The sequence below is a fragment of the Mya arenaria genome, chromosome 7 (genome assembly GCF_026914265.1).
Source record: "Mya arenaria isolate MELC-2E11 chromosome 7, ASM2691426v1".
NCBI classification, from domain to species: domain Eukaryota; kingdom Metazoa; phylum Mollusca; class Bivalvia; order Myida; family Myidae; genus Mya; species Mya arenaria.
This window is the reverse complement of record NC_069128.1, coordinates 5,663,783-5,688,801: the sequence shown is the minus strand read 5'-3', so window position 1 is coordinate 5,688,801 and position 25,019 is coordinate 5,663,783. Positions and strand designations below refer to the sequence as shown.

Genomic DNA, 25,019 nt, shown 5'->3' with positions numbered 1-25,019 from the left:
TGGTATGCATAACAAAACACACTTACAACGTTACGAAACGTCTGAATATCGATGACATCACAATCGCGAGGTACCGCTAGACACCCGTAAGGCGCAACTTCCGGTGTACAGAGGGCGGGGTCCACACGTGCTCTACGACTTTTTTGGCGCCGCCCGTACCTGGCGTCGCTTATCGAGGCTAAAGTCATACAGATCATTACAATGCATAATCCCCAAAATGCCTTCACCATTTTTGCTATTGGCGTATCCAAACGTATCTAATAACACTTTGCAACTGTTCGTAAAACGTCTACTGTGGTTATTTATTTTAATGAGAATGCGCAGAGATAATGAATTTAAATGAGACTCTATAATTATTATAAAACGTTGCACAGAGACTTAAAAATAGTATATTTACACCTAAACTTCCATTCCTTCAATGAACTGCCTTTGGGCAATTGCGTTCATCAATCGATGAACGCAACATCTTCGGAAATGTTCGGATCGTGAGTCATCGCGTATCTAAGTACTACTTTTATTATTAAAAGTTTTGCTGTAGACGATTAAAATGGCTGACGCTGATTTCGGCACATTTGACACTGATTTCGGCACATTTGATGTCGATTTGTTTAATATGCTATCAGAACTAGATCTTCCGTTGATTTTGAATGAAGTTACCGGCTTAGAAAATGTAGACGCCATACACACAGGCAAGGAAACCAAAAGCGAAACTAAAAGTGAAACTGAAACTGGGTCACTCGGTCGATTTAAACCAAAAACAGAAGAAGAGGTTAAACACATTGAAGACAAAAACCATGCAGCTAAAACAAGGCAAAATACTCAATGGGGCCTCAAAATATTTCAAGGTTAGAATATTTATAGATTCTACAAAAAATGGTTTATTTCAATGACAGATTTATAAAGTTCACAATAAATATTTGCATGTATGTGTTTTATATTTCAATGTTTACAACTTTGTGTGCACATTTGATTAAACAATAAAAAGAAATATACACACATCAAACTTATTTTGTTTTCCTTTCACTGTTGCCTTACATTTTATGTGATTCTATGGCAGTTTTTTATCACAGAAGGTCCTAAAGTTTTGCTTAATATAACACACTTCCACTAAAATTATTTTATCAAAATGGTACATGATTATTTCTTCCCCAGACTGGCACTTGTCTGTACATGGGGATTTCGTTCATTTGGCCACAGTTCAGGAGGAACGTCTTTACAACCTGTTTTACTGCGAGGTAGCACCTCAGGAGGAGAAAAGCAAGTCTGCTGAAATGCAACTGAAGGTTTACCACAAAAACATCATGAAAAACATCAGGGCTGCTCTCAATCGTCACTTGAGCGATATTGGTATGACTTAAACATACTTATACTAAATCATTTTCAATAATAACACTTTTTTAATCAAATCAAATTTATTTACTTGAAAAGCGAATATTTGAATTACAGAGACCTTTCCAAGCAGGGTTTATTTTCTGTGTTGCCACTATTTTAGACATTTTTTTAATTCTTGTACTTTAGGTATAATATTATTGGCTAAAAATAATGAATTATTGTTTGTCAATGTGATTCCTAGAGTTTTTGCTGACGTAAATGTCGATATTAAACGTTTTGGAATAGTTAAGTTTTAAGCCTGACGTCAAACCAAACTATTAAATTGAATGTATTAACTTCTTGTATGACGATTTCTTTCCATTGTTGAAGAATATAGCATCGTCTGCAAATAGTGTTTTATTTGAGTGTTTTAACTGTGATCTCTTCGATCTCTTGGCAATAATCACATATAGATGCAATGTTATTGTGTCCCAATATTGATCTAATCTTGTTCGCAGCAACATTGTTGTCATACAATGTTTGGACGAGGTATGTTCTGACCCTGTGAGCAGGGAGTCGGTTGGTTGGATTGAGCCCAGCCTTCATTACCATTTGTTTCATCGTGGAGCTGTGTGTGTTAAAACCGACAGGATTTATATTGAAACATCGTTTATGATATATGTTTGTGCTTGTTGACAGCGCATTTGAATACATTTTGTCTGTGTTACGGTTACCTAATTTGCATAGTTCTTACACTATTTTTATATGGAAAAATAGTACATGGGGGTTTATCATTACTCCGTCATAAGATATGTTTTTAAAGGGAGTAACACAGGTGAGTACATATAACCAGTTTATGATCTAGATTATAAATATCTTCCATGACCGCTCGTGTAAGATTTCGACCAAACCCGAGCGTAGGGTGTTTTGCGGAAAGGAAGTTTACCGAGATTCCGCAAAACACCCTACGCTCGGGTTGGGATAAACCTTTCTCCCACCTCAGATAAGTAGATCCATTAATTTAACCATGCTAGAAATTCTTATCTTGCCCACGGGCGAAGATAAAATGCCCGTATGGAACTTCTTTTAATTGTTACCACATTGTAATTACCTCCCTTGTTGAAGACTGTCGTCTGTAGCGCATCATGGAAACCTTGTCTTGTGGCAATATTTAGAACCCTAGTTAATTATTTATCGCTTCAAATGTAACCAGAAAACAGTTTTCACGCACCTTTCATGAAATAATGCTTCACTCTTCTTAGAACTATTTAAAGACCGATCAGACCATTTACATACTCTGAATCACTGCGCGAATATCCATGACAACCACAAAATTATCGCATATCCGTACGCAATTATTTTCACTAAGCACAAAAGAGTTCCAGCAAAAAAATACATTTTTACTTAATTTTGTTTAACTGAGTTGGGAGAAAAAGCATCTACCATAGCCGCTCGTGTAAGATAGGTTCATCCCGACCCTCGCGCATGGTGTTTTGCGGAAACGAGGTTTACCGAGTTTCCGCAAAACACCCTACGCTCTGGTCGGAATGAACCTATCTTACACTCTCGGCCATGGAAGATACTTATAATCTTACACGAGCAACCATGGTGGATGCTTTTTCTCAAACCTCAGTTAAAAGAAGTTGATTTTATTTCATGCGCATTGAAAAACATCGCATATAGATAGGTGATAATTTGTGGTTGTCATAGATATGTGCGCAGTGATTTAAAATATGTACATAATCGAAATTTTTTATTTGGATTTTTAATATAACCACAATACAAGTTTTCTATGCTGCTGCAGACGACGGTCTGTACAGTTTGTGATGACTATAAAAAAGTAGTCCCATACGGGTATTTATTTATTTTTGTACGTGGATTTTCAGCATGGCCAAATATTTTTTTTAGGTTTTATTTAACATGACTCTATTGTCTCTTGTTACAAGATCCGCCCCAAAAAAGGTTTTTATTTAACACGGCTGCACTGTCTCATATAACAGGAAAACCTCAAGAAAGAGGATAAATCAACATGTCCTCATGCCAAACATGCCTGCTGTTACAGGATAAGCCCCCCCCCATCCCGCCCCCCTCGAAAATAAAGGTTTTTATTTAGTTCAAGAAAGAGGTTTTTATTCAACATGGCCCTAATTGCACTTGTAACAGGATAAGCCCCCCCCCAACACACACACCCCCACCAATATCTCCTTTACCCGAAGCAGCCCCAGAAATATTTTAACAAGACCTGAATTTCTCTTAGCAAGGTAGAGGTTTCAGTCAACTTGGCTTCAAAGTAACATGATTATTCCGACCTTACCATGGCAACGAAAACACACAGACCAAACAGACAAGAAGAAATGGACAAAAGAAAAACAACAAGTAACCGCTCTTTTTATTGTGATTTTATGTAAAATAATGAACATCTGACAATGTGAGCACAGCATATGACGTCTTTTTCTCGTCTAAATAAATGGAAATGATTAGAAAAAAGTAACACACTTCTAAAGGGAGTTTCTCACGTTTTTAAGGCTAGTGTAAAGATAGAAGATGTTACTATTAAGAAGTCGCTTTAACTATAAGAAATAAAAGATCTTTATCAATAATACATGACATGTGCCAGAAAATACTTCATATTTTATTGAAAGTGTAGAATGTGTTTTTTTGAGATTGCATGGCTTTAAGTAGGAGTTGACAAAACATGAATCGCTTTCAAAAACTTGGAAAACACATGAAGTAAGTGAGAAAAGCCCTTTAAGAGACACAGATTATATTTTCAAAACATAAGGAAAGTTTCTCAAACTGTTTCCGATTGAAATCGGAATTTCAATTAAATTGATAACGTGTCTGGAAAAAGAAAGCATGTTACGGAAATTACCGAACTTATCTTTCCATCATGTTACGGAAATTACCGAACACGTCTTTCCATAATGTTACGAAAATTACCGAAATTAGCTTTCCATCATTTTACGGATATTACTGAACTTGTCTTTCCATCATGTGACGGAAATTACCGAATGTATTTTTCTATAGGTCAGAAAATAATTATTTTGTTAAAACCAAGTTTTTTTACTATTCTTGGCGTGGATAGATGTAGTACTGTTCCTATTTCGTATAATTACAATTCAAAACTATGTTAACAGTTTTTCTCTGAACTTTACAAAGCTGAGTCGAAATCAACCAAGAATAGGCGTGGGATAACACTACACTTTCGTCTGATTCAAGAAAATAAGACGATTGCATAAAGACTGTTTGACTTAGATTGCTTTGTCTTTATGGAAACATTATTAAAACTATTATGACCTTCTGTGTCTTTGAAAATGAACGAAAATACGTGACGTTTCTAACATACAAAAATAATTAAGGAAAACATTCTAAACGACCATTGCTATAAAAATAATTTATACATCACCAAAGTTACTAGTATCTAATGGTGAATAAAGTAATTCATTATTCCTCATCCGTTTTCCTATAATCCGACACGAAATCTTTATAATGCGCCCTTGTATATTCACCACAATCGTTAGTGTTAACAAACGACAACTACTCATCTGTATGTAACTTTCTAACACAAGAAAATCCTCCCATACAATCCAATGCCACCAAACTATAATCCCAACATTTCCATCATCGGATTCTGTGCTGCGCCGGCAGCTCCTCCTACTCCTCCTCCCATCCCCCCAAACTCCGGCCCCATCCCGCCCATCCCTCCGCCAGCAGCGCCAAAACCACCCTGGGCGCCCATCCGTCTTTCCATCGCAATCTGCTGTGCATCTGTCATTTCAAATGGGTTAGATACCCGTGAACGCCCGACCCCTGGACCGCCTGGACCCCCGGGTCCAGCAGCCGCACCCCCAGGTCCACCTGTGGTCTGCCCGGGCCCCTGATAGCCTGGATCACCTGGTTCCAGGGGCTCTGGTCCTAAGCCAAATAACTGTAGAAAAAGATATCGAAAAGGGTTTAAAGTAGTCAACCAATATAAAGACATTTTTATACTTGGCTTGTGTAGGCATACAGCTCGAGACTTTAGTACATATCACACTCATACACTTTCACTGTATGTGTTCGGTATACTATCAGTACGAAAATTTGTGGGCTACATTTTTGTACTACGTCATCCAGTTGTTCGTACAGTGAACTCGTTAAAAGCAAATTGTCGATATCCATGGCAATGTGCAATTTTCGAACTAATATTTTATACATCTCCGAGTAGGATCGTGCAAGTCTTAAATATAGAAGGCTTATCATTATCTTTATCCCACTTTCCAAATTTCCTTACTGATTACATTCAGCCTGGTCAACTAGCGTAAGTGTCGAATCAAAGCACTTGGATTTTGATCTTAAATTTAGCTAAACCTTATATAATATATATAGCCCCTTACGAGTTACAAATACACGTGCATGTATACGGGTATCTGCACACATAAGTACACATATACGTGTAGCTACACATACAAGTACACATCGACATGACACCACACATACAACTACACATCGACATGACACCACGCATACAACTACACATCGACATGACACCACGCATACAACTCTACATCGACATGACACCACACATACAACTACACATCGACATGACACCACGCATACAACTACACATCGACATGACACCACACATACAACTATACATCGACATGACACCACACATACAACTACACATCGACATGACACCACACATACAACTACACATCGACATGACACCACACATACAACTACACATCGACATGACACCACGCATACAACTACACATCGACATGACACCACACATACAACTACACATCGACATGACACAACAAATACAAATACACATCTACATGACACCACACATACAACTACATATCGATATGACACCACCCATACAACTACACATCGACATGACACAACGCATACAACTACACATCTACATGACACCACGCATACAACTACACATCTTCATGACACCACACATACATCTACACATCTACATGACACCACACATACAACTACACATCGGCATGTCACCACGTATACAACTAAACATCTACATGACACCACACATACAACTGCACATCGACATGACACCACGCACACAACTACACATTTACATGACACCACACATACAACTACACATCTACATGACACCACACATACAACTACACATCTACATGACACCACGCATACAACTACACATCGACATGACACCACGCATACAATTGCGCACATCGATATGACACCACGCATACAACTACACATCGACATGACACCACGCATACAACTACACATCGACATGACACCACACATACAACTACACATCGACATGTTACCACGCTTACAACTACACATTTACATGACACCACACATACAACTACACATCGACATGACACCACGCATACAACTACACATCGACATGACACCACACATACAACTACACATCGACATGACACCACGCATACAACTACACATTTACATGACACCACACATACAACTACACATTTACATGACACCACACATACAACTACACATCGACATGACACCACACATACAACTACACATCTACATGACACCACACATACAACTACACATCGACATGACACCACACATACAACTACACATCTACATGACACCACACATACAACTACACATCGACATGACACCACACATACAACTACACATCGACATGACACCACACATACAACTACACATCGACATGACACAACGCATACAACTACACATCTACGTATAACTACACATATACGTATACATCTAAGTGTAGCTATGCATACAAGTACAACTTTACGGTCATCTACACATAAAAGTAAACATCTACTTGTAGCTACAAATTCACTCACAATTACACGTTGTGATTCTCAACACCTCCTCTACACAGTACAGACAAACCAGTTATATGCAATATAGCGTGATATACCGAAACATTGATTAAAACTACGTATGAAATAACATATAGTTTACTTATGTCGAAATTGGTGTCAGATTCGAGGTTGTTTTGTTTTAGTTACCTCATAAATTCGAATATCAGAACTATATCCAGTAGGTTGAGCTCTTACCATGCACTCAGTAGGGTGTGGGTGAACCACAGCAGTATTTTTATAATTATCAAACTCTAACCATACTAATATGGTATGTAAGTGCTTACCAATAAAGCCATCGACAATGGCGAATAATTACTTCATTCATTTCAAAAATTATCTAAATAATATATATCTGGCACTATTTTATCGAAGATTAAGTGTTCAGTGCGTGTATACCACGTGATAAATAACGTCATAAATGCTACGTCGGAAAGCATTATTTGCTTCGAATAAAGATTTAAAAAAAACCAAGTTCACTATGTTTTCCCCATTTTAAATGAAACCTTCTCCTTCTATACATAATTCAATTTGTGAACGCCAAGATGTTAGGAATAAGTGACAACTTGTGTTTTTGTAATATTTAAGTTTCTACCGAGGAAAAGGACTCTAACCTTTAAAGTTTATCTGACTTTATCACAATCCAGAAACTTTGGCTATTGTATTCGGACTCATGAATACTGGTACCAAAAATGTTTTAATCAAATTCAACATGGTAAACGGGATAACCGGTAAAAACGGTAAAGTGTTAATTTCCAAATAATGTATATATTTATTTAATTTGTAAAACATTTCTTTGATATTTTTGATTAAAAAAATGCCAATATTTTCTGGTTCAAAGTAAAATGTTCTGTATTGATCAAGGGGAAGTAATTACAAATTATTTTAAAAGTAGTTCTGAAAGTTGATATTTTCACTCCTTCTTTTGCTCCTTGTTATTTCACTGATAAAACCCCATATTTCCAAAAGCATGAAAAAACATTTATACCTGCATCATTTCATTCATCATTCGTTGCTCGATCATAAACTGTCTCCGCGAACTCCCACTTGTAGGGGGCGGCAGTCCCCCTAAACCAGCCCCGCCTCTCATTGCGGAAGGATGACCAACTGCGCCACGGGGATGACTACCACGCATGCCTGGTGTGGGTAACATCTTAATCTGTATTCCTAGGGCTCTCTCTGTCGCAGGTACGATTCGCGCCAAGTCAGCGCTATTTGCGATAACGGGATTTACTCCGGAACGCATGAGTTTCTCTGGTGTCAGGCCTATAAGGATTGAAAGAGGTTCAACACCGGGCTTCATATTGTCAAGGAAAATTTGCCTAACTTCACGTCTTGTTTTGGGGTCAGGCCTAATGGGTATTTTACGTGGTTTCGGGGTGGTTATAATTGGTGCTGGAGTCGAAGGCGGATTTAGAAACTTAAGTAATGCAGCAGGATCCATTCCCATCCCGGCCGCGCCACTTCCACCCATTAGGGCTGCAAGGTCAGTAGGTTGCGAGCCAGTAACACCAGCCGCAGCTAGAACAGCTTGCCATGCCGCATCAGTAGACGTCATATTCTTCGGTGCAGCTTTCTTAGCTTTCTCAGCTGCAGCCTTCTCAGCTGCAGCCTTCTCAGCTGCAGCCTTCTCTCTGGCCGCTTTATCAGCAGCTGCTCTTTCAGCGCAATTGCTTTTTCTTCAGCTATCATTGCTGCCTGTATTTCTGCTAACATGCGTGCTTCCTCAGCAGCAGCTTGCTCTTTACGTTCCTCCTCGAGTCGTCGCTTTTCGGCTTCGAGAGCTTTTTGCTTGGCAATTTCAGCCTTCCTTAGTTGTTCCTGTTCAAGCCTTTTCTTCTCTTCAGCTATTGCTTGTTGGCGAGCCAACTCTATTTCTTGCTGTTTTTGAAACTCCAGTTGCATCATTCTTTCTTGCTGAGCCCTCTGGAAAGCTATTTCAGCCTGTCGTTGTCTTTCTTGCCCTGCCTTCAATCTTTCTTTTTCAAGCCTTAACCGTTCTTCTTCCGCAGCCTTTTTCTTTGCAAGTTCAATGGCAGCAAGTCTATCTTGTTCCATTCTTAATCTATCAGCTTGCATCTGCTTTCCCTGTGCCTCCATTAATTGACGCTGGTAAATTTGTTCCTTTCTCATTGCCTCGATCTCCATCTGCTGTTTTCGAAGCGATAGCTGTTGCTTTTCGTACTCAACCCGTTGCTTTTCAAGCATGAGCTGTCTCTGATGCTCCCGTTTCTGATCTTCGAGCCGCCTTAATTCTTCCCTTTGTTGACGTATGAGTTCCTGAATGTCATTCTGTGCCTTTCTCTCCCTTGCAATCATCTGTAACTCTCGCTGACTTGGTCCAGTATCAACATAAGATGAGACTGACGACTGACCGGTTGTTATTGAGCTGGATACTGATGCGTCAACTGCCGGAACATTTTTGGTACCTACGGATGATACAACGTTTACGGTATCTACTTTGGATACAGCATTTGTCGTTTGTACGGAAGATACATTTGTTGCGGTATCTGTGAACGATACAACATCTTTAGGAATGCTGGTCGTTGATTGATACACCGGCGTTTCAATAGGCTTGGTCGCTACTGGATCATTTTTGTTTATCAAACTCTTGCCACTTCCATCTACAGTCACTAGCTTTTGTGTGACTTTCTCTCTGGTCTGTACAACATCTGGTGCGGCTTGCGTATCAAAAACCGGCGCACTAATCATTCCAGGAGATATTTGGTCTTTGGCAGTTGCATGAACACCTGCACCAACACCCGCTGTTATTTGTTGATCTGTACCTACAACATCTACTGCCGAACTTGCTTGTGTCTGACCTGCTGTTATTGTGCCAGTCTCGACAGACGTTGACCCAAACGTTTCTGACTGGCCGAAAGACGATGGACCCGATGTGTAAGACATATCGGTCGTTGATTGTTGAGAAGTAGCCACGTTTTGAGAAGCTGATGGTGATTGTGATTCAAAAGTTGGTCCTCCTAACATATTTACATTACCAGACAAAAGGTCTGCAAGGCTAATGGTAGGTGACTGGGCTCCCATATCCATTCCCGATTGTTGGAAATTGCCCATGAATGTCCCGTAGTCTGTTTGAGATGGTTCAGGTTGAGGGTTAGCGCCCATCATCCCCTGGGCTGTCAAAAACTGCTGCATCGCCGCCATGTCGATATTTTGATTTCCCTGATAACCTTGACCTTGCATCGGAGCAAATGCATTATTTGCGTTTCCATCGGCGTTAGCCGCCATGAATTGCTCCAATGCCATCATCTCATTTTGTGCAGCTTGGGTTGCACTGCTAGCCGATTGTTGGGAAGCAGCGGTGGAATCCTGCGCGCCAGACATGCTCGGCTGTAAGTACTGATCCATTGCTGCATCGCCTAGTGTGCCCTGTGTTCCCTGTGAATCCATTTGTTCTGAAGTATTTTGCAAGAAAGAACCAGCTCATGTCTGTGTGTTTCTTTCAACAGTAACTTGTGAAGACCCTTGTAGTTTTCTAGCACCTACCCCCATACCCTGGTCGCCCATTTGATCGATGACACCGTGGTTGATAAAATTCTGCAAAGCCCCTAAGTCACCTCCGAATAAACCAAGCAGAGGATCGTTCTCCATAGCCGCAAGCTCTTTTTGTGTAAACTCCAGAGAGGCTGTCCCATTTGTTGCCACATCAGCCATAATTCCTGATGGTGCAGTGTAAGAAGGTTCAGTCGCTTTAGTTGACGATGAAGTTTCAAGCATTGTTTCAATTTGTGCATTTCCTGTGAGAGATGGTAACTGACCAGTGTTTGTCATGCCTAACGAACCAGTCATATATGCATCAAGTTGTTCTGCAGTCAAAGATGATGGACCAGACTGAGCAAAAGCTTCAGGACCAGGATTGGTACCCTTCCCCTGATTATATCCGTCAGACAACCCGCCAAACATTCCCATAAAATTCATAGACGACTGCGAAGAGGCTTGTGACATTGAAGAGGACGAAGAGCCTGAACCTGAGTTACCCTTGCGTTCAACAACGGGCCCGGTATTAGTGGCTTCCAAGAGGATTGTTTCAAACGGATTTGACTTGTCCACTGGTGAATAATGTGTTTCTGGAAGGGGTGGATACTGTGTACCAGATATGGGTGGGTATTGTAGGGTTTTCATGGTAACTTTATCCGGGTTGTGCCCTTGGGTGTTCGTTCGATCACTTTTAAGAGAAGCGTCAGTTCTTGAAGGACCATCAATAACCTTGGTTTTCGTTTCTATTACATCAAACATACCTTGTTTAAAATTTAAGTTTTGTGCATGTTGTAAAGGCTGGTTCTGAGAATCGTATGTCTTTGTCTGTTCTGGTAGACCCATGAGATTTGGCTCGATCGATTGTGACGAGAAATCACCAACTTGGGCGGAATCGGGTCGCACTTCAACAACCTGCTGAGTCGGATTGGGCGGCGCCGCTTTACCGAGTTGTGCGGGATATAAGGGGTCAGAAAGCGTCCCAGTTGGTTCCGTGGACGCCCCTAAACCTTTTAACTGTTGTTCCATGTTAAGAATGGTCATCATATGTTCTAATGTCATGCCTGCCATACCAATATCGACTGGTGTCTCTATTGGAGCCGGAGTGGTAGCTGGCTTCACTGAAGAACATAAGAAGAATGTATTTGAATAATACATAAAGAATCAGTTTAAACAGATACATTTTGCAAAAATGAATGTATCCTGTTACAAGATCACAACTGCAGTTTAAATGTTTGGAACCTCCTAACATAAAGCTACACTATTGTTCGCTGTATCAAATATCATGCTCATATTTTGTCAGCTACAAACTGAACTTTATCAAATTTTAATTGTTTGGCGTTTAAACAGAGGCAAGACCAACTATATAAAACTGACAATACAGTAAAAAGACTATGGAACTTAGCTCATTAGTAGAAATTATAGCAAATTCCATGTTTAGAACGACACAACCTGGACCCAAGTGACACTAACAGAGAAATAAAGTGCAAACAACACAGGATGGCCACACAGACAGGCATCCAAAAAGCTTTATTAACAAACATTGAGTTACCCCCTTTGGACGGTCAGTGAAACATTGGGTTTCCCGCTTCGGAAGGTCAGTGAAACATTGGGGTTACCCCCTTTAAGCGGTCAGTGAAACATTGGGGTTACCCCCTTTGGACGGTCAGTGAAACATTGGGGTTACCCCCTTTCCCCTTTGGGCAGTCAGTGAAACATTGGGGTTACCCCCTTTGGACGGTCAGTGAAACATTGGGGTTACCCCCTTTGAAACACATGTTTATTTAAACGCTTACTCGTAGGTTTAGTGGTTGTAGATGTAGTCGGTTGTGATTGCGAGGGAGCTCCTATAAGGTCCTCTATACTGATTCCAACGGCCTGGAGGCTGGTCATGTCCAAACCTGTACCTTGGAGAAGTTTTTCTAACTCTGATGCCTGGGGAGATTTAGGAGACTCAGGCTTGGCTGGTTGTGGTTTTGTCCTTTGTTGCTTGGATGGAATATCCGGCTCTGTCTGCGCTGTGTTCATGTCATAGCCGAACATGTTAAGATCCTGTCCGAACATACTCTGATCCAAACCACCAATCGTCTGTTCTTGTTGTTGTCCTGGGGTGTTGGACAATAAACTACCATCAGTAAACTGTCCCTGTTGATTCTTCGGCTTTAGGAAATCCATTGTTCCTGTCATACTTGATTCACCGAATGCAATTGCAACACTTTGTTGCTGCTGTTAAGCCTTGTTTGGTGCCCCTTTTGGTTTCCCTGTTGATGCACCGGGGCTAAGAGGGTTATCCCCAATAACGCCCATTGCTTCATCCAGCTGCCTGATAAGCTGCTCCCTTGACTTCTGTTCGGCGGGGTCAAGTTGGGCATCAGTCACAGAGGGCTGGGCACCTGCACCTTTGATGAAATTAAATCTTACTTATATAGACACACTTACTATGTGCAACAAGATGCTTATAACGAGTACTACCGTGATAAATGATATATGATAATTACACATGTTACTATATATAGAAACATTTTACTTTTACAGCAAACACTTGTGAAACTCAATTTCAGAATGGAGTTTAGTATCGAATATATTTTAAGATTGCGCTCCATCAGTGTACGAAACATTTTCGTCAGTCAGTGCACGGTAGGTGAAGTTGAAATGAGATTAATTAGGACAATTTATTTCCAGTGCAAAACAAATGCTTTTAAGATAACATTATGTAGAGTAATTTCGACTGCATCGACGTCACATACATTTTACTTTAATAAAACGACATTTAACTAACCAAAATCATCGTTTTATCAGTTCAGAGGTATTCCACAAATTCATTGGTATATATTAATACCTCAACTTCAATTCCTTAAATAAACAGCATTATAGCAGTCCGATGATCACAACATAATCTGATATGTTCGGATCGCGAATCAGCATGTATTAAAATAAGTTGTAATAAATTATCTAGATATTGTTTCTATTGTGTCAGCAGACCAGGAAAACCTTCAACATTTCAAAAATTGATAATTTATAATTTTGTAAATATATGGTTGTCATTAGAGTTTTACGTTAGAAAGTAATTTAACGTATGGACTATGAAGTGATTATTTTTTCCCTCGCTTGTAAGACGTATACTGATATGTTGTCAGCAAAAATTGGCTCATACCAAGACAAAAAAAAATGTAAAAACGGTAAATCTGTGAGAGTGCAGCTTTAACAAAAAAAAACCGGTTGTATACAATTGACTACTTTCAGTGGAAACTCGCTATGTCGATCTCTGTTATCTCGATGTTATGTATTTTGTTATATCGAGTGTTCGTTATCTCGAAGTATTTCCCGAGGTACCGACGGTTTAGACATAGCGAGTTTCGACAGTATTTCATGCGTATCGCCTGACCTACCCAGAATGGAAGAAAGAATCGACGGCATAGAGCTAGCGGCGTCCGCCGGGGAGAAGCCTACAGCTTCCAGGTCAGTGGTGTCCAGGTTCCTGGTTGGGTGGTCAAGATTCGCCTGAAATGAAAGACCGTTAAATGGCATCAGTTTCTACAAATAAGCTTGTCGCTTTATCATGTCAGTCGCCGTTGAATGGTGATGATTGGTGACCCCATACAATATGGGCATCATTTAACAGGGTGGTGCTTGCTGATCAATAATATGTAAAATAAATAACTGAAATCATGATAGATAAATCAACGACTTTTAAATATGTGTTCTTTATTTGAACTGAAATAGACTGTAAAACGCTAAAAAAGCAAACTGGTTTATAATACTGTTTTCATAACTGTGTTCCTATTGTTTCTTCACTTATAACGCTGAAGTAATATAGGATCACCAGGCCTAGAAAAATCACATACATGTAATTGTATATCGAATACCTTAAGTTAATATTGGTTTGATTTTTCTTAAATCATATTATTGATATGTCAGTGTTAGCCGCCTATGTCACATTATACGTCTGATATAATTTGATTTATACGTCAATGTTGGACCGCTTGGTCAATATTCGCCTTACATAATTAGTCAGAGATCGACCGCTTATTCAATCAAGTAAGTATATTCCAAGATACACTTATAATATATTATGTGTATACAAATAGCCATACGTATAGAATGTAAACAATGTTACAATACACCGTTTCTGTGCCTCTCTTGTTTCCTGTATCATATATTGTGTAAATGTATCTTCATGCATTCCAATACAGTCTAACCCGGTTGGCTCGAACTCCAAGGGACCGGCGAAAGTATCTCGAGCCGCGGAAAATTCGAGCTAAGCGGAAATGCGTAGTTTTAGTATAAAGAAAGCGGTCCTTTATATCCAGTTCGAGCCAACGGGGAATTCGAGTCAAGCGAGTTCGAGCCAACGGGGTCGATTATATCAAATTAAACATAAAGCACTATGTTGAAATTACTCAAATGTTATTTTATAGCGCTAAGAACATTTACACCATCAGGTTTTTTTTATGATGTACAATACATATAAAGATTCAATTTGATCTGATACACCCTAAATATGGATATTTCGTATGTTAAATATAGCTTAAACCTTACACTTAAATTGATCATACATTGTGTATTATATAAACCGACTCAATAATAAGCGTAACCATTGATAGCGGATAAGGGTATTTTCATTATTTCAAATACTTATACAAAGAAAACAAAATGATTTTATGATGATAAATGCATATAAATATATATATATATATATATATATATATATATATATATATCTTAGATCGAATTTTCATCATGTTAAAACCATACATTAGAAACTCGCTTTGCCAAACTCTGTTATCTCGATGTCCTGGTTATGGCGAACTTTTTTCGAATGTGTTGGGTTTAGTTCGACATGTTTGTATTTCGGTTATATCGAATGTTTGTTATCTCGCATTTCCCGCGGTCTCAACGACTTGGACGATACGTCATAGCGAGTTTTGACTGTATTTAATACCATATACCTGTCCAGACAGCATCTGCTCGGCAGTTGGTTGATAACCAAACCGGGACAGACTTCCGCTCGCACTGCGGATATCCGCCTGGGTGTCGAACGATGACTCTCCCATCGATGTGCCTGCAACAAAAGGCTAGATCTGAGGGGGCTTATATCTTAAGTTTTGTAACTATTGATAAATGTGACGTTAAGTGTGAACAGGTTATGAGCGAAAAAGCATAAATAATACAAAGATAAGTATTCAAACATTCACTACATGAGCACCTGAAGATGATTCAAACCTTCAGTTCAAGATAATTCAAAATTTAATTTCCAAATAATGTCAAGATAATTCAAACACTCACTACGAGATAATGCAAAATTTCTCTACAAAAAATAGCTTTTACTTCAATATAATATAAACCTTGACTTCAAGATGTTTCAAACAATTGCTACAAAATAATCAAAATACTCTCCACTGACTGTTCTTTTCAATAAAATTAACCATTAACCTCACTTCTACCTTTAGATCCAACCAGATAGTCGATATTTTTACCACTATCCCGTGAGATTATAAGTATCTTCCATGGCCGAGAGTGTATGATAGGGTTATCCAAACCGGAGCGTAGGGTGTTTTGCGGAACCTCGGTAAACCTCGTTTCCGCAAAACACACTAAGCTCGGGTTGGGATGAACCTATCTTACACTAGCGGATATGGTAGATGCCTTTTCTCCCACCAATTAAACAAAATAAAGTGATAAAAGTTGGGGTTTTTCGCTGGAACTCTTTTGTGCATAGTGAAAATAAATGCGTATAGACATGTGATAATTTGGGGTTGTTATGGATATGTGCAAAGTGTTTCAGATTATGTTAATAGTCAAATCTTTCTTTAAATAGTTCTGAGGAGAGTACAGCATTATTTCTTGAACGGAGCGTGAACATTTTTATGGTGCCATTTGAAGCGAGAAATAATTAATTAGGATTCTATATATTGCCACAAGCCAAGGTTCCATGATACTACAGACGGCGGTCCTCAACAAGGGAGGTAATTGTGTGATGACAATAAAAAAAAGAGTTTCATACGGGTACTTGTTTTAGTTCTGCCCATGAGCAAGATTATAAGTGACTTTAAGTATCTTCCATGATTCATTGTCTAGTGGACCTCTACAAAGATTGTTCAAATTATGGCCTTGGGGTCAAAATTGGCTCCGCCCCGGGGGTCATGGGTATACTTGATATGTTTATAGTTAAAACTTCAAAAATCTTCTCTTCTTAACTTACTTGGACTAGAGCTTAGATATTTGGCATGATTCATCGTCTAGTGGACCTCTACAAAGAATGTTCAAATTATGGCCTTGGGGTCAAAATTGGCCCCGCCCGGGGGGGGGGGGGTTAGGGTATTCTCTATATGTTTATAGTTAAAACTTCAGAAATCTTCTCCTCTTAACTTACTTGGACTAGAGCTTAGATATTTGGCATGATTCATCGTCTAGTGGACCTCTACAAAGATTGTTCAAATTATGGCCCTGGGGTCAAAATTGGCCCCGCCCCTGGGTGGTCATGGGTTTTCTCTATATATGTTTATATTAAAAAAAAATCAAAAATCTCCTCTGAACTTACGTTGCTTAGAGCTTAGATATTTGGCTTGATTCATCGTCTAGTGGACTTCTACAAAGATTGTTCAAATTATGGCTTTGGGGTCAAAATTGGCCCCGCCCCGGGGGGTTAGGGTATTCTCTATATGTTTCTAGTTAAAACTTCAAAAATCTTCTCCTCTTAACTTACTTGGACTAGAGCTTAGATATTTGGCATGATTCATCGTCTAGTGGACCTCTACAAAGATTGTTCAAATTATGGCCTTGGGGTCAAAATTGGCCCCGCCCGGGGGGGGGGGGTAGGGTATTCTCTATATGTTTATAGTTAAAACTTCAGAAATCTTCTCCTCTTAACTTACTTGGACTAGAGCTTAGATATTTGGCATGATTCATCGTCTAGTGGACCTCTACAAAGATTGTTCAAATTATGGCCCTGGGGTCAAAATAGGCCCCGCCCCTGGGTGGTCATGGGTTTTCTCTATATGTTTATATTAAAAAAAATCAAAAATCTCCTCTGAACTTACGTTGCTTAGAGCTTAGATATTTGGCTTGATTCATCGTCTAGTGGACTTCTACAAAGATTGTTCAAATTATGGCTTTGGGGTCAAAATCGGCCCCGCCCCGGGGGGTTAGGGTATTCTCTATATGTTTCTAGTTAAAACTTCAAAAATCTTCTCCTCTGAACTTACTTGGACTAGAGCTTAGATATTTGGCATGATTCATCGTCTAGTGGACCTCTACAAAGATTGTTCAAATTATGGCCTTGGGGTCAAAATTGGCCCCGCCCCCTTGGGGGGTCATGGGTTTCCTTATATGTATATGATGAAAACTTATAAAATCTTCTTCTCCGAAACCAAAAGGCGAAGGCCTTAGATATTTGGTATGAAGCATTGTTTATCGGACCACTATTAAGATTGTTCAAACTTTAGCCCTGGGGTCAAAATTGGCCACAACCCGTGTTCATAGGCTTAGGTTTTCAATATTTTTATATAGTCTTATAAAATAAAACTTTAAAAATCCTCTTCTCCAAAATATAAGACCTAGAGCTTTCATATTTGGTATATAGTGTTACGTAGTGGACCTACACCAAAGGTATTCAAATGATTGTCCTGGGGTCAAATTGTATGTTTAGTAATGTAGGGCATATTTGATTGTCATTTGAATATGAAGATGGTTGACAGCCGACCTGGTACAAATGTACAAAATGGTCATGTTAATTACAAAAACGTGTATTCCTGTGGTTGTAAAGCTGTCATATGTAGACAACAAATCAGTATAAAAGAGATGATTTGGGATGTGAAAACAGAGTTGGGATAGGCAAGGCGAGGAGAGCGGCCTTGGGTCCTTAATGGACGGCAGTTAGGATGCGGGATTACCTTAAATGTCATGCTGTATTATATACTGATTATTATACTTAGAAAGAACGCGGAACAATAAAGACTTAGAACACTTGAACAGTTGTTGGTTGGTTACTGAACGAACTATCACGAAAGTTAAGTGAACGGTAGCGTTACGTGACACGTAAAAGTTTGGCGCCTGCTGACCGAAGATATTCAAGAACAGGGTTGACGTGGAACACAACGGCGAAGTACTTATGACTATTGGATAACATTTGATATGAAGAAGAAAAAGGTACATGATGACAACTGCGGTTCGAGTGACTATGGACATTCCAGCGCGACCAGGCCACGGGACAAAAGTTAGTGACGTTTTATTACTTTGTATTTCTTGCCTAGATATGACATGTGTTGCTATAATTTTGGGATATTTAACAGGGCAAAATTTTAAAGTTTTGGATAATAAATGCAATCAGAGCAAAGCTGTTTTTTTGAAAGAACCCCTAAGTAATCTAATTTCTGACTTAACAACGTTCCACATTATTAAGTACAATAAAACCATTTGATTTAAATAAGAATAAACTAAAGAATGAGTATTTAAGGTAACAAAGATAAAAATATTGAGAAATTCGATAAAAAAAGTAAAACAGGTGTGAAAAAAAACGTTGTTAAATGCAAACGAAGCATCATTTAAGTACATTATTGAATAACTAGATGAAAAAGAAAACTAAGTCATTTAAAGACATTAATTGAATAATTAACATGGAAAGAAATGTAATTAAAAGAATTTGAGTAAACTTATTTAGCAGGTCTAGCATTAATGAAAGTTGCATAAATACAAAAAAAAATAATGACTTATACTCAGGGTTTAGTGCAAACACTGAAGATAATACAAAAGGAAATATTTTTTATGTCGAAGAAGGAGACAAATGGCAGGTTTCATTACTTCAGTTGTCATGTAACTGTAAATAATTGTCAAACACATCAGATAGGTAAATGAATGCAATGTTACCTGTAATTTACTTGACATTAATGATATGAAATCATTAAAATTAAGTAAGTTTATAGTCTTGTAAATAATTGTAGTATTTTGTCAATATATCATTTTATATAATTTTGAGTAAATTGGTGATGGTTTTAAAGTTGTAAAAATCATATAAATAAATCATTGTTTGGATCATAGTAAGGTCTCAGAGAAAAAGCGTGCAAAACGAAAAGTAATTTCTAAGATGTCATTATAAAAGTGTATCGCCTGAATACGGCAAGTAATTTTCAATTTCGAAATCACTAATTAAATTGTTTGTTAGGTAATAAGTAATCTAATTAAATTATTTAAGTAACTCACAGATTAGTTTGGTAAAACTAATGAATCAATTATAAAGTTGTAAGTTATCCGATGATAAGCATGATGGTAACATGTTAAGCTAGAGTTTAGCTTTCTTATAACTATGAAGATGTACAAAGTTGTACAAAGATAAACAAAGATAGTGGTCAAGAAAGACCAGGTTTCTTAAAAGTGATTGGAGATGATACGTTCAAGATATTGAATTTCAACAAAATTGTTGGACTCCTGTGAAGTCACATTAGGGTGTGAGTTATTTAATAAATTAATTGAATCACTTATGTATTAGTTTTCTTAAAATAATGGAATAATTATGAGATTAAAAGTTGTCAAATGATAAACATACCGAATCTTCAATCTTGTTCGAAATATCTGTTAGACATCTGCTGATAAGCAGGACAGAACGGAAGTAATGCACATGTTTAATAAATGGGTGTTTTAGTGTGGTAAAGCTAACATATAAGCTTTGTAAAATATTGCATAAAAAAGGTTCTTAATAAAATAAAATGTTGTTCATGAAAACAAAACGTTTCAAAAAAAAACAAACTTAGGTCAAACATTCATTAAATCAAACATACGAATACTTACGCACAGATACATTAATTAATTATAAATGGGGCCACTTTCAAAATATAAGCCTGCTTGAAAATACTAAGTTCATGGTAATAGCAACACCTATGTCAATGAAAGGTTTTTAGAAGTACAGGTAATATGTCACGTGATACGAACAGTCAATGTCAACATACTTCCTCAGCGGATATCGAGATAATATACCTAGTGGCGATATTGTGTTAAGTGGTCATCGGTGTTTCATAAAGGATCGAACTATATTCTGGTATTGCGTATGTGATGTGCTAACCAATTGGTTACACTTCGGAATATCCAGAGGAGCTATGCACACATTCTCGTATGACCTGTGCTCGGCTTGACGTCACATGATCAAGTCTTTAGGACCGTGATGATTCCTGTGTGATGGACAACACCAACTTGAGATCGTTAGCATCTTCAATAACATGAACACTTGCACACATCTATCTAGTACACTTCAAGAATTAGCAGTCGTATAATGGCAGAACATTTCGAGTCGGTGGGGACATTCTACAATCAAACAACCCCTTGGCTATAAACTCTACATCTACAACAACACGGGAGCAGCAACAACAACAACGATGATTCCCTGTCTTCAGAATGATAACATGAAAAGCAGCGCTACATAAAACATTGACTAAATACCAAATTTGACAACAGTACTGTCAGTGTTAATTACTTGTACTCAATCTGCAGTGTTATTTTCTAATTGTTAACTATTTTTATTAATTACCTGAGGGCTAATTACCAATTAGTCTATATTATGTCAGACATTTTGACAAATAACGTGTCAATTTACTTTCTATTGCTTACGAAAGGAAAATCTTGCATTAAAAAGGGACGGTATCTTTACAATTTGATATCATTGTTTGGGATTTAGGCACAGATTTTCTTTTGCGTATTTTTTGTCGGAAATACAACTTGATCATCATTGTTTGAGATTTAGGCACAGATTTTCTTTTGCGTATCTTTTTTTGTCGGAATTACTTTTTTTTAATTTACCTGTTTGGGGTTGAGAAACATATTTTCTTACGATTTTATTTATCTATTCAATTATAACCATTGTTTGGGGTTGACACAAAGATTTTCTTAAAAATCTTGATAAAAAATGGACGAATGTCACGTAACAGAGTTACTATAGAATGTGACGTAATACGTTATATTTAAGATATAATTAAGATTTAATTAAATGAATATGTGTCTACATACTGTATGTTTAGTAATGTAGGGCATATTTGATTGTCATTTGAATATGAAGATGGTTGACAGCCGACCTGGTACAAATGTACAAAATGGTCATGTTAATTACAAAAACGTGTATTCCTGTGGTTGTAAAGCTGTCATATGTAGACAACAAATCAGTATAAAAGAGATGATTTGGGATGTGAAAACAGAGTTGGGATAGGCAAGGCGAGGAGAGCGGCCTTGGGTCCTTAATGGACGGCAGTTAGGATGCGGGATTACCTTAAATGTCATGCTGTATTATATACTGATTATTATACTTAGAAAGAACGCGGAACAATAAAGACTTAGAACACTTGAACAGTTGTTGGTTGGTTACTGAACGAACTATCACGAAAGTTAAGTGAACGGTAGCGTTACGTGACAACTTGATATGTAGCATCCTTACATGGTCCTCTCTCAACTTTGTTCAAATGGTTTTGTTTGGCCCCTTTTAGGGGTCACCAGAGCAAAAAATAGAAAAACCTTTAAACAACTTGATCTTATTAACTGCTTGATGGATCTTCAAGTCTGAAGCATCCTACCATGGGCCTCTGTCAGGTCTTTTCAAATAATTTTGTTTGGCCCCTTTTAAGGGCCACCAGAGCTAAAATTAGTAAAAAATACTTAACATTTTCTTCGCATGAACCCCTTGATAGATCTTCAGCAAATTTGGTTTGAAGTGTCATTGCATGGACCTCTCTTAAATTTGTTCACATAATTTTGTTTGGCCCGGTTGCCATGGCAACCTAAAGGAAAATGTCAACAATTGGTTATAATCATCTTCTTCTCCTAAACCGCTTTGACAATTTTGATGAAACTTCATAGGAATGATCCTTAGTTGGTGCTGTTTCAAAATTGTTCAAAGAAATTAATTCCATGTAGAACTCTGGTTTACATGGCAACCTAAAGGAAAAGTGTCAACACTTGGTTACAATCATCTTCTTCTCCTAAACCGCTTGGATAATTTTGATGAAACTTCATAGGAATGATCCTTGGTTGGTGCTTTTTCAAAATTGTTCAAAAGAATTAATTCCATGCAGAACTCTGGTTGCCATGGCAACCTGAAGGAAAATATAGGCTGTCGTGTCCGCGCTGTGACTTTCTCTTATATGGACAGATTTTAAAATGACTTGCCATATGTTTTCGACATACCAAGACAATGTGTCGTGTGCAAGACCCATGTCCCTACCTCTAAGGTGAAAGATACACTAAGTGTTTATTCATAATGGAATGCTGAATATGAGGACATAGAGAGTGTTGGCTGTCATTTAGTATGATTGTTTTTTTTTCTATGCTCAGAGGCAATTTAATATAACTTGCAATATGTATTTGACACATAAAGGCAAGATCAACTTTTTATGTACTTGTTCATAGATCAATGTCACATTGGGGGGCATTTGTCACATACTTTGACAGCTCTTGTTCAATATTCTTTGAGAAACAAGCTATATTAATAACAAAGGTTAAACTCTTTTACTCAGGTGAGCGATTTAGGCCATCATGGCCCTCTTGTTTCTCAGCTACGACCACACAATAGGGGAGACAAGTGCTTTTTCAAAAAAGCAATCTCTAGTTATATTTAAGTTCAAAATTTGATTTTTGATGCATTTTTCTTAAACTGTTAGTAACCATTAGTAACAGTATAAGCCATAAAACATTAATTTTCGAACGGAAATATGAAAATCTACAATCTGATTTTTTTACAGCAATCTATATCATTGGTTTGCAGATATTTACACAAATTTTGCTCTTTCCAAGACAAAAAATAAAAAAAATGGTATATCTGTGAGAGTGCAGCTTTAGTTGTCAAACTTATCCCTATAATTGAGGTGAGTGAGACAATTTCTTTACAGAACATTGAAAAGGGCATGTCATGGAGAATCTTCACTCTGCTAACACACTGCTTAATTCTGTTGAAGGAAGTTTGAAAGTATATTATCGCTAAAAGTGTGCCAAAACTTCCGAAATTGAATCCGAGGAAGTACAAAAACTGTTTGGAGAAAACTTCAAAAAATGAAGGTTTGGAAGTTCAGAATATCAAAACCTGGTGTCAAAGTTACTAAAATTTAATGTCCTCATGTTTAATAAGACTTGAAGTAAAAAATCTTTGAACACAATTTTGTGAAATTTGCAAGTTATAATAACAAATTATTCAGTAATAAAAGTATTTAGTTTGAGAATAGTGTAAAATTCTTAGAGTTTAAGAGGCATCATATTGTTACTTCCATAAATCAGAGGAAACTCGCTGTTTCCAATCTTGATGTCAAGGATGTTCATAGTTTCAAATTCTAAATGGAAGCCTTGACTTACACCTGTTTGCCAAACGCGCTTGTTAGTTATTATATATAAGTATACATCGAAGGAACGGTCAATGTTGTCAGTCCATATAGTTGCTTCATGCTTCAGTCAGTTTCCATCATCCCTGCTATCTTCTTTTGAGCGAAATTAAAAGCTCCCTTTAAAAAAACACTCTGGGGAGTCTTGGAGGGAACCTTTAGGGTCAATTGTTCAGAACTTTGCTATTTAACCCTTTGCATGCTGGGTAAATTGTCGTCTGCTCAAAAATGTTGTCTGGTTTATTCTAAATTTCTTTCAATTTACTCAAAAAACTTTGAGGATATATTGACTGAGTGGCAAACAGCTTGGAACCTGACCAACTTGGCGCCTGGTCTGGTTCAAAGCTGTAATATTGCAAAGCCTTTAAAATCGCCATCAGCAGCCTAAGGGTTAAAGTTAACAATGTTGTTAATTTGTTTATTGTTAACTGGATTGTTGTTCACTTTCATATCTTTGATTACAGAGTTATTGCCCTTTGTTACTTATTTCTTGTCCGGATACTCTGAATGTTTCATAGACACACATGAGATTTGCAGTACTTTTTCCACATGTAAAGACAACTGAAGCAGCTACGCTTGCTTTATTTTGATATATCAGCATTACATAAAACATTTCACCTTTAAAAGGTAACAAGATGCCGTTAACAATGTTTGTTAACTTTTTCAATACTCTTAATATACTTTTATGTGGTAAATTGAGTTGAGATTGAGATTGAGATCCGACTTATTATTGTATTATTGTTATATTGGGTGCAGGTAGTAAACTTCTCACATTTTTTTCCGCTGCAATTATAATGTAAGACTAGGACTGAAATACGGAAGTAGGAAGATAAAAGTTAAAAACACTTCAAAATAAAACACATCCTCAGTGACAGTACTTGACTGTATCAGGACATTTATCCTTTTAAAGTGCAATTTGTAAGTATATTAGTAAGTAAAATAATTCATAGCTAATTTGGGCGGTAACGGAAGTAAGATGTTTAGATGAACAAGCCAACATTCTTATATTAAGAAG

General features: G+C 37.8%; 3 protein-coding genes across 3 annotated transcripts; all 3 read right to left on the bottom strand.

Annotated features, from left to right (window-relative positions):
* Positions 1–4,912: 4,912 nt before the first annotated feature.
* LOC128240437 (uncharacterized) lies at positions 4,913–8,640 on the bottom strand. The gene is made up of 2 exons (XM_052957076.1): positions 8,155–8,640; positions 4,913–5,239 (listed from the first exon to the last, which is right to left on the bottom strand). The coding sequence occupies exons 1-2, from the start codon at positions 8,638–8,640 to the stop codon at positions 4,913–4,915; spliced, it is 813 nt and encodes a 270-aa protein (XP_052813036.1).
* On the bottom strand, positions 5,104–10,693 carry LOC128240516 (uncharacterized abhydrolase domain-containing protein DDB_G0269086-like). Its single transcript, XM_052957174.1, has 2 exons — positions 8,155–10,693; positions 5,104–5,239 (listed from the first exon to the last, which is right to left on the bottom strand). The coding sequence occupies exon 1, from the start codon at positions 10,575–10,577 to the stop codon at positions 8,721–8,723; it is 1,857 nt and encodes a 618-aa protein (XP_052813134.1). The 5' UTR covers positions 10,578–10,693; the 3' UTR covers positions 5,104–5,239; positions 8,155–8,720.
* On the bottom strand, positions 10,611–12,836 carry LOC128240436 (uncharacterized). The gene is made up of 2 exons (XM_052957074.1): positions 12,458–12,836; positions 10,611–11,782 (listed from the first exon to the last, which is right to left on the bottom strand). The coding sequence occupies exons 1-2, from the start codon at positions 12,834–12,836 to the stop codon at positions 10,611–10,613; spliced, it is 1,551 nt and encodes a 516-aa protein (XP_052813034.1).
* Positions 12,837–25,019: the final 12,183 nt, after the last annotated feature.